The sequence below is a fragment of the Lepisma saccharinum genome, chromosome 6 (genome assembly GCF_977018435.1).
Source record: "Lepisma saccharinum chromosome 6, izLepSacc3.1, whole genome shotgun sequence".
NCBI classification, from domain to species: domain Eukaryota; kingdom Metazoa; phylum Arthropoda; class Insecta; order Zygentoma; family Lepismatidae; genus Lepisma; species Lepisma saccharinum.
In genome coordinates this window covers 64,026,902-64,040,455 of record NC_139234.1, presented here as the reverse complement: position 1 = coordinate 64,040,455, position 13,554 = coordinate 64,026,902, and the positions used below count along the sequence as shown (strand labels likewise).

The 13,554-nt window shown below is 37.1% G+C and overlaps 1 protein-coding gene across 1 annotated transcript in view; it reads left to right on the top strand.

Moving 5' to 3' along the window:
• mRpS31 (mitochondrial ribosomal protein S31) overlaps positions 1-10,569 on the top strand; it is a 30,676-nt gene extending 20,107 nt beyond the window's left edge. Inside the window, exons 6-7 of the mRNA XM_083124771.1 lie at positions 1,791-2,023; positions 10,265-10,569. Coding sequence (XP_082980897.1) covers positions 1,791-2,023; positions 10,265-10,500 — 469 coding nt within the window. The 3' untranslated portion in view covers positions 10,501-10,569. The remainder of the gene's footprint in view (positions 1-1,790; positions 2,024-10,264) is intronic.
• The last annotated feature ends 2,985 nt before the right edge of the window (positions 10,570-13,554 follow it).

The window sequence follows — 13,554 nt, the reverse complement described above, 5'->3', positions numbered from 1 at the left end:
ACTTCTTGTGTCATCTAACATTCTATTGCAGTAATTATATGTATTTCAGTCAGGGTTGGCATCTTGAAAACACAAGTGTTCAAAGCACATGTCTATTTTTTTTTTTACACTTTTATAATTGAATGTATATGGCTGAAACAGTTTTCTTCTGGACTTAACATACATTGTTTCTAATGTGAATGTATGTTGTTACATTCACAATAAAATGCAATATTTCAGAAAATTGATTAGCTACAAGGGAGATAGAATTGGGCCTGGCAACTGTGGAATAGTTAAACCTTCTCGAACAGTTTACATATGAGATTTACGAGTAAATAAATAGGTGTTTTAAGAAGTAGTCAAGTGTTTACTTTTTTACTAGAAGCAACCGTCTTTCCTTGGATGTTTAACAGATTCGTTATCAACCATTATTCTAAGAAAATAATTCTCCTTGACATTAAGTTTTAAACATTTTATTTGTTTAAAACATCCTTTTTTGTTCTTGATTAAAACATATTTAAACCAAAAAACTTTTTTTTTTTTTTTTAACACAAATTTTGCCAACCCTCATTTTAGTAGCATGTTTTTTGACCAACACCTTTTTGAGAAAGACAGCAATGGATAACAATAACTTCCTTTCATTCTATAAATGATACAATTATATCTGAGCAGAACAGATACCAATGCCAGTGTTTTGGTATTGGTGTGTGTTAGTTGGAATATATTTACCAATATTAATCAATACTTTTGGTTTTACCCAGGGTCTTACAACATGCCATGTTATACTTTCATGGAGTCAAATTATCCTGAAACTTATGCAAAATTCAAAGTTTCCATTGATTTTGCACCAGTGTTGTGTGAAAAATTTAATTTTGTGATTGTGTAACAGGTATTTTACTATTCAAAAATTTTAAAGCAAAACTGGTAAATTCATATAGGTGTATTCTGAAATACTTGCACACTAATATTAATATTTTGAGCAAGTTTTAATTGTTACAATTTATAAGCATTGGTATCACTGGGAAACTGTAAGTGTGTCAGTATTGGTACTGTATGTGCATTGGCTAAGCCCTAATTATTTCTTTTATATACACGTATTTTTAAATCTCCCCCTCAAACAAGTATATTCCTCAGGAGATGCAAGTTTATTAGCACGTGAACCAATAAGTGAGGACTTCACCAGTTGTGTAATGGCTATCAATATGTATTGAACTCAATTCCTGGTGAAGGCACCAGGGAACATTTACTTTTTTAAAAAAAATTGGGGTTCTCTTAGTGTACCTTTCTGGTAGTTTTAGTGTTTAAAGCAAAACCACGAACCCCGAAAGCCAACCCCAGAAATAGGTGTGAAACTTAGGCTTCCAAGGATTCAAATTTGTGCCCTATTGCACCAGTTTCTCGGAAGCCGCCCTCTCACCTTCTGTGTGCATGATTACTAGGGTCTGAACACTCCTGAAAACAGGAAATAATAGGGATTTGTAAAATTTTGCCCTATGGAGAGTTGTGATAGCCAGGTAATCAAAAGATTATCGGTTTGGGTGAACCGGCAGGTATCCCGGATTAGACCCTTGCCTCAATCAATCTCCTAAATAGAGGCAAGATTGTTCACAGTAATTCCGTTTGAACTTGAAACTGTAAATCCAGTCCCTACTAGCCTCTGTGTGAGTAATGTGGACTTAAAAAATTAACTGTTGGGAAAAAATCTTCATTGTGCAAATCCTGATGCATAGTTTACTGACATCTTCAGAATTTTCAAAAGGTAACACCACTAGTCTTTTGATTTTTTCTTATGTATATTTTGTTACCTGCAGCTCAATGGGTAGAATTGATCTCTTTGGTGCGAAACCTCTTGGCATCTTCACCACCAAGGATCCGCAGGAAAAGAGAGAGCAGCCTGAAGTCCCTGTGTTGAAAACCTGGAAAAGATTGAGAGAGAGGGAAATGAAGATGTCAGTCACTCACCCTCCTGCAAATATATTTGAAGAGATGATTTTGTGGACCGAACAAGGAAAATTATGGAAGTTTCCAATCAATAATGAGCAAGGTAATATACTTATATATTCTGTTTCTTAAAACTTCTGTCGTAATTAAATTACCCAACACTAATGTGGAAACCATGTTTGCAGTTCCAATGTATTTTTCAGTATGATAAACAGCTTTCTAGTTTTGAGTTGTTCAATGATTTTTGTAATGTTTAAAAAAATTTGTATTTTATGCAAAATTTTTGTTGGTACAAATATGCAGCAATCCAATATATAGCTGGCTGGATGCTGTTTTGTCTTATTTCCACTTTTCCATATTTTGGGAAATGACAGACTTGGTAGTAAATAATTACATAGAAACTTAGTACCCACTTTTTTTGTAGACGAATTGATGACATTATTGTGTTCCTTACAAGTTAATACATCACCCACTGAAACAACATATTTGGCTGTCAGGTGGTGTGAATTATCAACTTTAATAAAATATTTGCGCAAATGTAGTAGTGTATTCAAGACCCACATATGTCAAACTTTAATAAACTCTCCTGCGAAGTCAGTGCATATTGCCATACAACAACATAGTATTATATTTAGCTGGCGATATTATAACCATCATATTGAATCTGAATGATGTGCTCACAGTCTTATTATCGTGTTATACAGGGTCCGGCAGAGGAGTTAGACGGTTTTGAAATGTGAATAACACACTTAATATTCAAAGGTACAGAAATGTATTACTACAGAAATACAGGTTATTGTATGCCATTTTTAATTACCGCGACAGTTCGTCTAAAAAAAAATAAGTTATGCCTTCAATTTACTTCTATACACATTCGAAGCCCTTTTTCCTTTCCTTTTAAATGATTTATGTAAGAGCTTGAGTCAGCGCTTTGTCCGTTTGAACAATTTAAATAAATTCAAATCAACAATTGGCGATCCAGTGAGAAGTTGGTGGTCTGCTTAATTGTTAGTCAGCCCAGTAAGCATGGAGTCCTGGAATGTGCAACATAGAGCGTTTGTTGTGGAGGGATTCTTCAAGACTGGAGAATCTGTATTGAAAATGCAGCATCTTTTTCGACATCATTTTCATGTGGCATGGCATGGGCGTGTACCAAGCTGCAACACTATCCTCAGGTAGGTGCAGAACTTCAGATTGACAGCATCAGCTATGAATAGGTCACCACCTGGCCGTGTTCAAACCGTAAGGACACCAGAAAACATAGGACGAGTAAGGGAAGCTATCGTTAGGAGCCCAAGATGGTTGGCCAGCTAGCATGCTGTAGCGTTCGGGATGTCAGATCGCTCTGTACGACGAATGTTACATCTGGATCTAAAATTTCACCCTTACAAGATTATGCTCATGCAGGAGCTCCATGATGACGACTTGGTCAATCATAAAAGATTTGCTGAACGGATGCTCCAAATATCCAAGGAAACGATTATTCTTATGAGTGACGAGGCACATGTCCATTTAACAGTTGGGCTGAAAAGTTCGTAGGCTAACATAGTAAAAAATATTTTTTTGACAAAATTCGATTTTATTATTCAATATAGTTGCCTTTGAGGGCGATACAACAATTATAGCGGTCATACAATTTTTCGATGCCATTTTTATAGTACGATTTCTCTTTAGCCTCAAAATAGGCCTCAGTTTCTGCGATTACCTCTTCATCAGTGCTAAATTTCTTTCCAGCGAGCATTCTTTTAAGGTCTACAAACAGGAAAAAGTCACTGGGGGCCAGATCTGGAGAATATGGTGGATGGGGAAGCAATTCATAGTCTAATTCATATAATTTTGCCATCGTTTTCATTGATTTGTGACACGGTGCATTGTCTTGATGAAACAGCACTTTTTTCTTCTTCAAATGGGGCTGTTTTTTCGTGATTTCATCCTTTAAACGCTCCAACAACGCTATGTAATAATCTCAGCTATCTCGATCAACTTCACTTTACGATCATTTAAAATTATTTTGTGGACTTTTTTGATGTTTTCGTCGGTAACAGCCTCTTTGGGACGTCCACTGCGTGCATCGTCTTCGATGCTCATTTCGCCTCGTTTAAATTTAGCAAACCACTTCTCAACGGTTGATTTTCCTGGTGCAGAGTCCGAATAATGTTTATCAAGCCAAGCCTTGGCTTCAACAGTATTTTTTTTTCGCCAAAAAGCAATGCTTTATTAACACACGAAATTCTTTTTTATCCATTTTTTCACAATAACAAAAGCTGCTTCAATCACAATGCTACCTATATCTCACGAACTAATTATCCGGCAGCTGTGAAATTTATACACGTATCTTTTGAAGGTTAGTACTAAGTAAAAATCACATGGATTTAATTCTAGTAACGCCATCTATGAGTCAGCCTATGAACTTTTCAGCCCAATTGTTAAATGGATCTGTAAAAAAGCAAAACTTTAGATATTGGTCAAACGAAAACCCGCAGGAGCTTCATGAACGGCCGCTTCACAGTTCACAAGTGATGGTGTGGTGTGGTGTAGCTGCATTTGGTGTCATCGGCCCATGAACAGCTGCTTCACAGTTCACGAGTGATGGTATGTTGTGGTGTGGTGTAGCTGCATTTGGTGTCATCCGCCCTCATTTCTTCGAAGATTAAGATGGGGATTGTGTGATGGTGAACTCCGAATGCTATATCGCAATGATGAATACTTTCGTTTTACCAGAACTTCGTCGGCTTCGGTGTAGTATAAATCAGCAAGACATATGGTGCCAACAAGATGGAGCAACGGTTCACACATCTAGATCCTCTATGGCTGTTGTTCGTCAACTTTTTTCAGGACATGTCATTTCCCGGTTTGGTGACATACCCTGGCCTCCTCGGTCACCAGACCTTACAATCTGTGAATTTTTTTCTGTGGATATTCCTCAAATCCAAAGTGTACGTGAATAAACCTTGTACATTAGATGACCTGAAGCTTGCAATTAGAGATGAAATTGCAAACATTGATGGTGAAATATTGCAACGTGCAGTCCGCAACTTCTGGGAGAGGCTTCGAATGTTTGTACACGTAAATGGAAGTCACTTGAAGGACATCTTTTTTAAGTCATAAAGAATTGCCATGGCAATTGGCATACAATAACCTGTATTTCTGTAGTAATACATTTCTGTACCTTTGAAAATTAGGTGTGTTATTCACATTTCAAAACCGTCTAACTCCTCTGTCAGACCCTGTATTATTGTGATATTATTAGGTATAGCTTCTTATTATGTGTATGATTAAAATTGCATATTTGCATATGCTATTTGACAGGTTATGAAGTATATGCTTGAAATATACATAATTTACATGGATATCTAAACTAAGCCAAACTCCATGGTGAACAGTTTTCTGAGAGCCAGTGCATGCCAAGGGGTGATTCATGGTTAGTGCAGATCGAGTCCCATTGCTTGTGTGGTCTGCTTTGGAGACTGGAGCACTACTTCTTTTTAAGAAGCTCCCCAATTGTTCTCATGATTCTGGGTCAACACCAAAATTCAACTTCCACCAAAGGCAAGTGGACTAACCGTTTGGCTACATTATAGCTCACATACATATCTAAGTTGTGGTGGAGTCAAGACGTTGGCTTGGTAGCCCACTGAGTAGACTACTAGGTCAAAATAGAGTCATGGTAATATAATTAAGCATTGTTTCCATATTAAAAACCTTGGTCAGCAACTTTATGGTTTAAAATAATCGTGAAATACATAATGTTGGTCACCAGCCACGAACTGAAGCAAACAACGTGATTTTGCAAACTACTTTTCTTTCATTTCTTTGGTGAGGAAGTGAACGTGATCACACTTTCTAGTCTAAAATTAAAGTAGGAATTAAGAACAGTGACCATTTTTTTAAAAGAGTAAATAACATGAGAAGAATCATTCTTCAGGGCTGGTCGAGAGGCGACTGAAGACTCTCTGTTGAAGTTCCGCTACTCACTGTGTCTGCCGGAAGATGTTGTTGCATTCTTGCAGTGTTGGTAAGTACTTGTATGTTTGGATTGTTGGCTGGGGGAGATGGATTTTTAAGTGTTGTACCATGATATACCATAATTACAATTTATGTCAAAAACTGCAAGACAGCAATGACATCTTCCGGCAAACACAGTGAATAGCGGAACTTCAACTGCATCTCTTCCATCGCCCCTCGACCAGCCCTGATGATGATTCCGAGATGGGATCGAAAGCTCAGAAGAACTGCTAAAGTGTTTTTTATCATGCTGATTGTGTGTTTTAACAAATATGTTGCCGGCACGAGACTTAAGGTGAGGAGAAGGTGAGGAGATACAATTACGCACCAATTGTGCATTTATTTCAGTATCGCCCGAATGGGCACTGCTACTAAAACAAACCCTGGGTCTATCCAAGAGTATGAATTTCTCTCCATGTTGCAAGTGCAAACATTTTGTTATGTTGATTATTAAGCTGGACACAATGTTTGAAAAATATGATGAATAACAATTTTCGGAATCCCATGTATTCCTTATGAGGAATCAACTTCAACATCAAGTTACGGCTAATCAAATGGAAGTTTAGACTTTTCCGCTGGTGAAATTCATCTTCAAACTGCCCTCTTCCTGTTGACATCTCTTTCTATTTCATCGGAAGTTTTATATTCACAAGAGGATGAATCAAATCATACTCCAATATGATCAATGCGTTTTTTCCTTGCCTCCTGGCATTGTTGCCAAACCTGATGGACATAAAAGAACTAAATTTCACCTTAAATGAAGTTAAAACTGACTCTCATGGAGCTAGATTTATGATGGCTGGATAAAGTGCCTTCTAGGGTAGGGTGACCAGATCCTTACCAGCAAAAAACAGTACACACACATACCATGACAAACTTTCTTAAAAAAAAAAAAGACATAAAGGACATAAGTTTTAAAAATAATTATTCTTTTATTTGACGAATCCCCAAAGTATATGAGTGGCATAAAACAAAAATGAAAACTAAATGTATTTAAAATTTGACATATTAAAGAAACTATAGTTGTGAGCAAAATTTTGTTGAGAACATGTCACTTACACTTCTTGAAAACAATTCCAATAACTTCAAATTAACAAATATTTCATAATCAAATGTACCAATATTTAAGTATCATCCTTAATGGTTCTGTACTTTTGCTTCGAGTGAATAGCATGTAATAACTTTGTATTTTCCATAGTCATATCATGGAATTCACTACAGGTACAACTGAAATTATATTTAGTTATTATTAGGTGTTTCAGAGTTTCAGTTTTCAATTGAGATTTCTCAGCAGTCCACATGCTATTCATTAACGATAAAAATCTCTCAGTGGGTGCATTTGTGGCTTGAAGGCACAAACTGAACTCTACAATATCAAATATCTGATAAAAGGAAATACATTTTTCCTGAAAATATTTGAATATCTCAACCCATCTCTGCATCTACTCTCATTTGAGCAGTGTTCCATGCTTTCAGTTTTTCAAGAGTACCATACACTCTTACATTTGAAATTTCATCAAAGAGATAAGAATCATTAAGTTGCTTTCCTGACCATTTGTTGAAAAATTGTACGCTATTTTGCACTCTGTCCCATTCGATCATCGAATCCAGTTTTACCCAATCCAACACAGTAATTTCAGAAAGGGGAGAGGACCACTGCTTAATATATTCAATACAAGTTGAATAAAATGAACGCACTTGTTCCTTAAAACTTGACATGCAGATGTAGTGTTATTTCAGACCTTCCACTGTTTGCAATTGAAAACTCACTGAACATTTTTCACAGTGAACATCACTATCGCTTTTGCCTCTCTTAAGAAATGGATAAAGAGATTTCAGTTCTGAATTAAATGCAAATTTCCTCCTAGGAGGCATCTTCACCCGACAGTGTTGAAATACAAGACGTGCACTTCAGGAACGAGACTTCCAATCTACACACCCCGCAACAACTGGACAGATCGGCGCTACCTGACCCTTTTGTTCCCAACTGTCTACAACCGCTTCTCTGCCGTGGTAACTACGCATTGTTCTAACCGGATGTTCATTCTCTCCAGCTCGACCACAACAGAAAAGTATGAAAAGTAGTGCATAAACTGTTGACATAGAAAAAACAAAAGAAAATATAAATAGAAAATAAATATTTGGACTTCGGAGACCGGAGTAGAAATCAGGACATTTCGCAGGACATATGTGAAAGAAAGGACATATCTTAATTTTATACATGGCTTCGCATTCTGCAGGACAGCTAATAAAAAAAAAAAGGACTGTACTGCGAAAATCAGTACGGATGGTCACCCTATTCTAGGGTAATGTCAGTTGTCAAAGGGGTGGGGCACTGCTATTATCGTTAACTCTAAATTGATGACAATTTATTCTTAGTTTTCAACATCTAGATCCGACGGCATCGCCCATCTCAATAATCCATCAATGGTGGTATAAAATCGAAAGTAAAGAATTCCCTGACGACAATATTATGTCAATTTCACGTCTAACATTGCGCTATAAAGAAGTAGCTGGGGAGATAAGAGAGAATGGGGTGATGCAGCCAATATAACAATATCACGTCACGTGCAAAATGTATAATTATGACGAAAGGTGGTCTATGTGGGTCAGAACCAGAGATGGCAGTGGGGCACGGAGGGTGGGCATCCCAGTTCACAGCCGAACGAGTGCACGAAAGATTGATTGATTGATTTAGTGGTTTTGTGCTTCTTGGCTAATTTGTGAAGATGGGGATGAGTGATGAAATTGATGAATGGACATTCGCAAACAACCAAGCCCGAGCGGGATTCGAACCCGGGACCCTTGGCGCCGCAGCACGATGTGCTAACCACTCGGCAACAGAGTCCGGCTAGAGTGCACGAAAGAGCCAGATCTGGCTCCAAGAGAGCAAAGTTGGCACACTGCCATGGACAGAAGGGCTTGGGAAGACTCTCGTGGAAATTGTATCGCATGCCCTTAAGAAGTTTTCTACTGAAATATATACATTGCTACTATTGGAATTCCGGAAATTGTTTCGTAAGCTGGCAACACTACCACTCTTATACGAGGTCCGACAATTAAGTAATGAGACTGATTTTATATTGTCCCACATGTGCATTCTATCTCTGAAGTAACGTGTTCCTGATGTAGTATGGTCCATAATCCACAACCTGGCAACACCTCATGAACTTGCGATAGGCATGCTGGGAATTATGCTGCCATGAAGGAGGTGCAAGGGTGTCGTCACGTAATAGCTATGGAGCAGTGAGTGAACATCAAGTTTCATGAAGGACATTCTGAAAACTGCTTGCGGGAATAAACATTTCTTGAATTCTATTATTGTGGAGGACAAAACAGAGCATTTTTACTACGGTCCTTGTACGAACTAACAAATCGCTGAATGAAAGTCACTAAATTTACCAAGAGGCAAGAAAATGCAGCTCTCAAAGCCAAGGGTAAAGACAATGTTGTGTGTTTTAATGATAGCAAAGACATTATTCATCATGAAATTTTTCCAGAAGGTGAAAGTGTAATTGGTTGTTACTATTGTAGTGCTCGGAATGATTATGGATGAGAACTCACCGTATCAGACCTCAGTATCCTGAACCGGGCAGTTGGTTCCTACTCCACGATAATGCACGGTCCGATAGAGCAGTGGTTGTCTATGCATTCCTAGTCCAAAAACAAGTGAATGTGTTGAATCATCGTCTTTACTCCCCAGATTTATCCCCCTGTGATTATTTCCGGTTCCCGAAAGTGAAGCTGCTGCTGAAATTACGCACTTTTGATGAACACAGGACCAGCCAACAGGTTGTGACGTCCAATCTTCAAGTCATACCACATGAAGACTTGCAAATGTCGTATCGATCGTTGGCCAACCGTGCCAATTGCTGTACTGATGCAGGAGGGATGTACTTTTAGTAACAAACAATCAATGTTCAATTATTTTGTTTCCTTTTCACAATATAAAATCTGTCTCATTACTTAATTGTCTGACCTCGTACATTGTTATTATTTTTTTTTCACAAGAAGTATCAGCTTGTTTTCAACATAACTTTGCATTGTTGTAGGAATGTACCACTGCTACATGCTACAATTTTACATTTACTTTGGCTTATTGTGGAGGCCTGTATTTTTAAAAATATTTCAATTTTCTTCTTCCTATAACATTAATTATTGAGAGGCACAATGTATACATTTCATTTATCTATGACAATTACTAGTTCTCAAGTTACAAATTTTTTTGTACTTCGCGAAAAGTTTGAAAACTGTGTGCTTGAAAGGTTTCATCTGGAGATCTGGCACACAAAGCTTCCATCCACTAAAGGTTTTTTGTCTTGTTTCAATTGTTTTGCAGGATTGGAAGAAGAAGCAAAAGTGGGTTTTCACGAGCATGTGTTTCTTGAGAGACACTTGCAGCCATGGTGTCCAAAGCTAGGACCAATAAGACATTTTATGGAGCTTGTGTGCGTTGGCCTCTCCAAGAACCCATATTTCACTGCAGATGAGAAAAAGCAGCATATAGCGTGGTTTAAGGATTATTTCGACAAGAAAAAGGATATTTTGAAAGAAGTTGGTGCATTAGAGAAATAGAATTGTTACTAAATCAAACTCAAAATAGCAGCCTTAAGTATATGATGATGTATTTCAATGTAAATAAATGATACTAAAAATTTAAAATGTATTGCTTTTATTACATATATTTTTTTTTAGTATTTCCATGTGTTTTTTTGTGTCATTTAGTGAACATTCAAAACAGAAAGTAACACTATACTAGGGCTGAGCTGAAATCACTTTGAACCGATATTGATGGCTATGCTCTCATAGATTCCCACCGATACAGATACATGCTTGAAAATTGTAATATTATTTTTTTTTTCAAAATATCAGGTAATATTAGCATTTAAGTTCTCTACTCTAATTATAATTATCATTTTACCAAAATTTTTGCTTTAAGATATTCAAGAATTACATCAGAATATTAAATTACATGTTATGTTATCACAAAATTATTATTTTTTCACACAAAACAGGTATAAAATGAAAAGAAGTTAAACTTTTGCATAGTTTTCAGGATAATTAGACTCCGAAAAAGTGTTTTGCAGCATTTTTGTGGAGCTCATGAAAGACCAAAATGCCATGAATGTATCAGCTAGTATCGGTAAATAAATTCCAACCGATACATTCTGATACTGATACCAGGGTGTTGCAAAGGGGTACTAATTTTTTTCTGCACCATTTCTTAAAACCTATTTTCAACCAAAAACACTATTAACTCTTGGAATGTCATATTATGTCATGTCATATTGAGCATCAAATGTTAGGTGAGCCTCCCGATGGCGCAGTGGTAGGGTCGTCACCTTGTAATCAAGGGGTCCCGGGTTCGATACCCGGTGGAGGTACATAGTGGTTCGGATCCCACTTTAAACTGTAGGTCCAGTCCCGATTAGCCTTACTGTGCATAAAGTGGACTTAAAACACCAAATTAACAACAACAACAACAATCAAATGTTAGGTATTGATGTGAGACATCTATTACTGTACACAACAGGAAATCATTGATCTGCATTTATTCTCCTGAACTGGCTGCAGTCTGTACAAAGATAATGTCCATTATGTTTGTTTCATCAGCATTCTTAAGAATTGTTTCTTCTTTCGTTTATTCAGGTGGCTTATGTGTGGTTTTCGATAATTGCATACAGCTTAGTGTGAGTTGTTTTATGTTTTTCTTCAGCACTTGATAAGAAATTGTTAGAGCCACATATTTATGATGAATAAAAGAACGAGATTTCAGTACAAAACTGGGTACATTTCAGGATCAAAAGCAGTATATAAAATCGTATTTGGGTGTTACAATGGTGAATATAACCCTACATTTAATTTTAAAAACTACACTTATTACACAAAATGAGAATTTCCCTTCTGATATATACATTTATGTAGTTATCAAGAGTATTCATTTTATTCCTGTGTAAAGGAGTCCATTTTTTTTGCTTCTCAAATATTTACAGCAGAATTAATCAATTTTCCGTGATTTGCCTAAAGCATGGTTTACATTAGTCGAGAAGATGGGAGAGTAGCTGGAACAAATAGGGTAAAACGAGCTACTATCCTTGTGTAAACAACTGGGGAGAGTACTACTGCAGCCAGTACTCGCTCCAGTAGTCAGGACAGTCAAGTGGCTGTCCACAGAGAACAGCAACTCGACCGATTTGCTTCCTCCCCAATGATTTTTTCAGTCGTGCGCAGACTTGACAGACCACTCGATCAATGTAAATGCTCTCCGAGGACAGTAGAGTTTGTGCTGTGGTAGAATAAAGGCAACCTTATTGTAAGTTCGCTTATTAATTGTATTTCTTTTAAAATTCAACCATGAATAGGAAGGAGGTGGTCAGAGTCCGACACCATAAAGTTTGTTGAAGTGTACTTTGAACACTGACGTGCACAAGGAGGAGGAGGGGGGGGATCATACCACCTTCTTTTGCCTTGTTATAAAAATAAAAAAGGAGGGCAGGACAATGACAAAATAAGGGCTGGTTACTAAAAAAAAAAGTCTACATAACACACCACTTTCGAAAATTCTGGACATTCCATTACATGTGCATGTGTGTGTGCAGAATTTATGCAGTGTCAATTATAGGAAGAAACAAGGGGCATATGGCCCCTTCCAACCCCAGTTCTTTCAGAAAAACGGCACACACACCAGAAATATTTCTTCTATTTATCAACTGTCGAAAGCAAGTTCGTTTTCATCTAGATATGTCCTCATGTATTACTGTACTCATTTCTTGTAAAATAATATACATATACAAAAACCTGTGTAAACAGTTTCAGACCTTTTTTATTTTTACTCACCAACAGTGGCAACCATGGATGGGAATGGGTTAATTCTGTCAAAAGAGCACCAAACAGCTGCAGCCACTATCGCACTTTGCTCGACTCAAGTAGAAAGTGTGTAAACAATTACTCGACATAGGTCGACATAGGGTCGCGTCGAGCAGACAGGCAAGTAACGCTCCTGCCCACTCGACCAATATAAACCAGAATTAACTAGCAAGGTTAATTCAGACTTCAGAAAGTGTCATGTTAGTAAATAAACACTAAATTTTGCAGTTCGTTTCGAATCATTCCGTAATAAAATATGGTAGGAAAATGCACTTCACACCTTTCGAAAACATGAAAATGACCATTATTATAATGTTTTATATCACATTTCGTGTTTCTGTCAAAAAATGTGCCTCTAGAAATTGTTTTATTTTCTACCTACTTGTTCTTCCTCTTTTTTCCAAGCTGAACTGCAACAAAAATTTCAAATTGCATTGAAGATAACAACAGTTCGTAGTTAGCAAATTATTTATTGTGAGTTGTGTCATGACGGGTAGTTCTTTTGTTCTATGTTCTTCTATGGAAGTTCCATAATTGTAAACGTACCATTTCAAACATTTTTCAAAGACTGTTATCAAGAGATCTGAAGTTCAGGAAGAAATGCTGCAGTTTGTTGTCGAGGATATTGCAGCAGGTGATTTTAACGAAGATAAACTTGTTGTGCAGTTTGGGTTCAATCCTTCATCTGGGGCAAATGGAAGTAGGTTATACATATTATATAAATGAATGCATCCGGTAGAAGGGGAATAAAAGCAAGGGAAC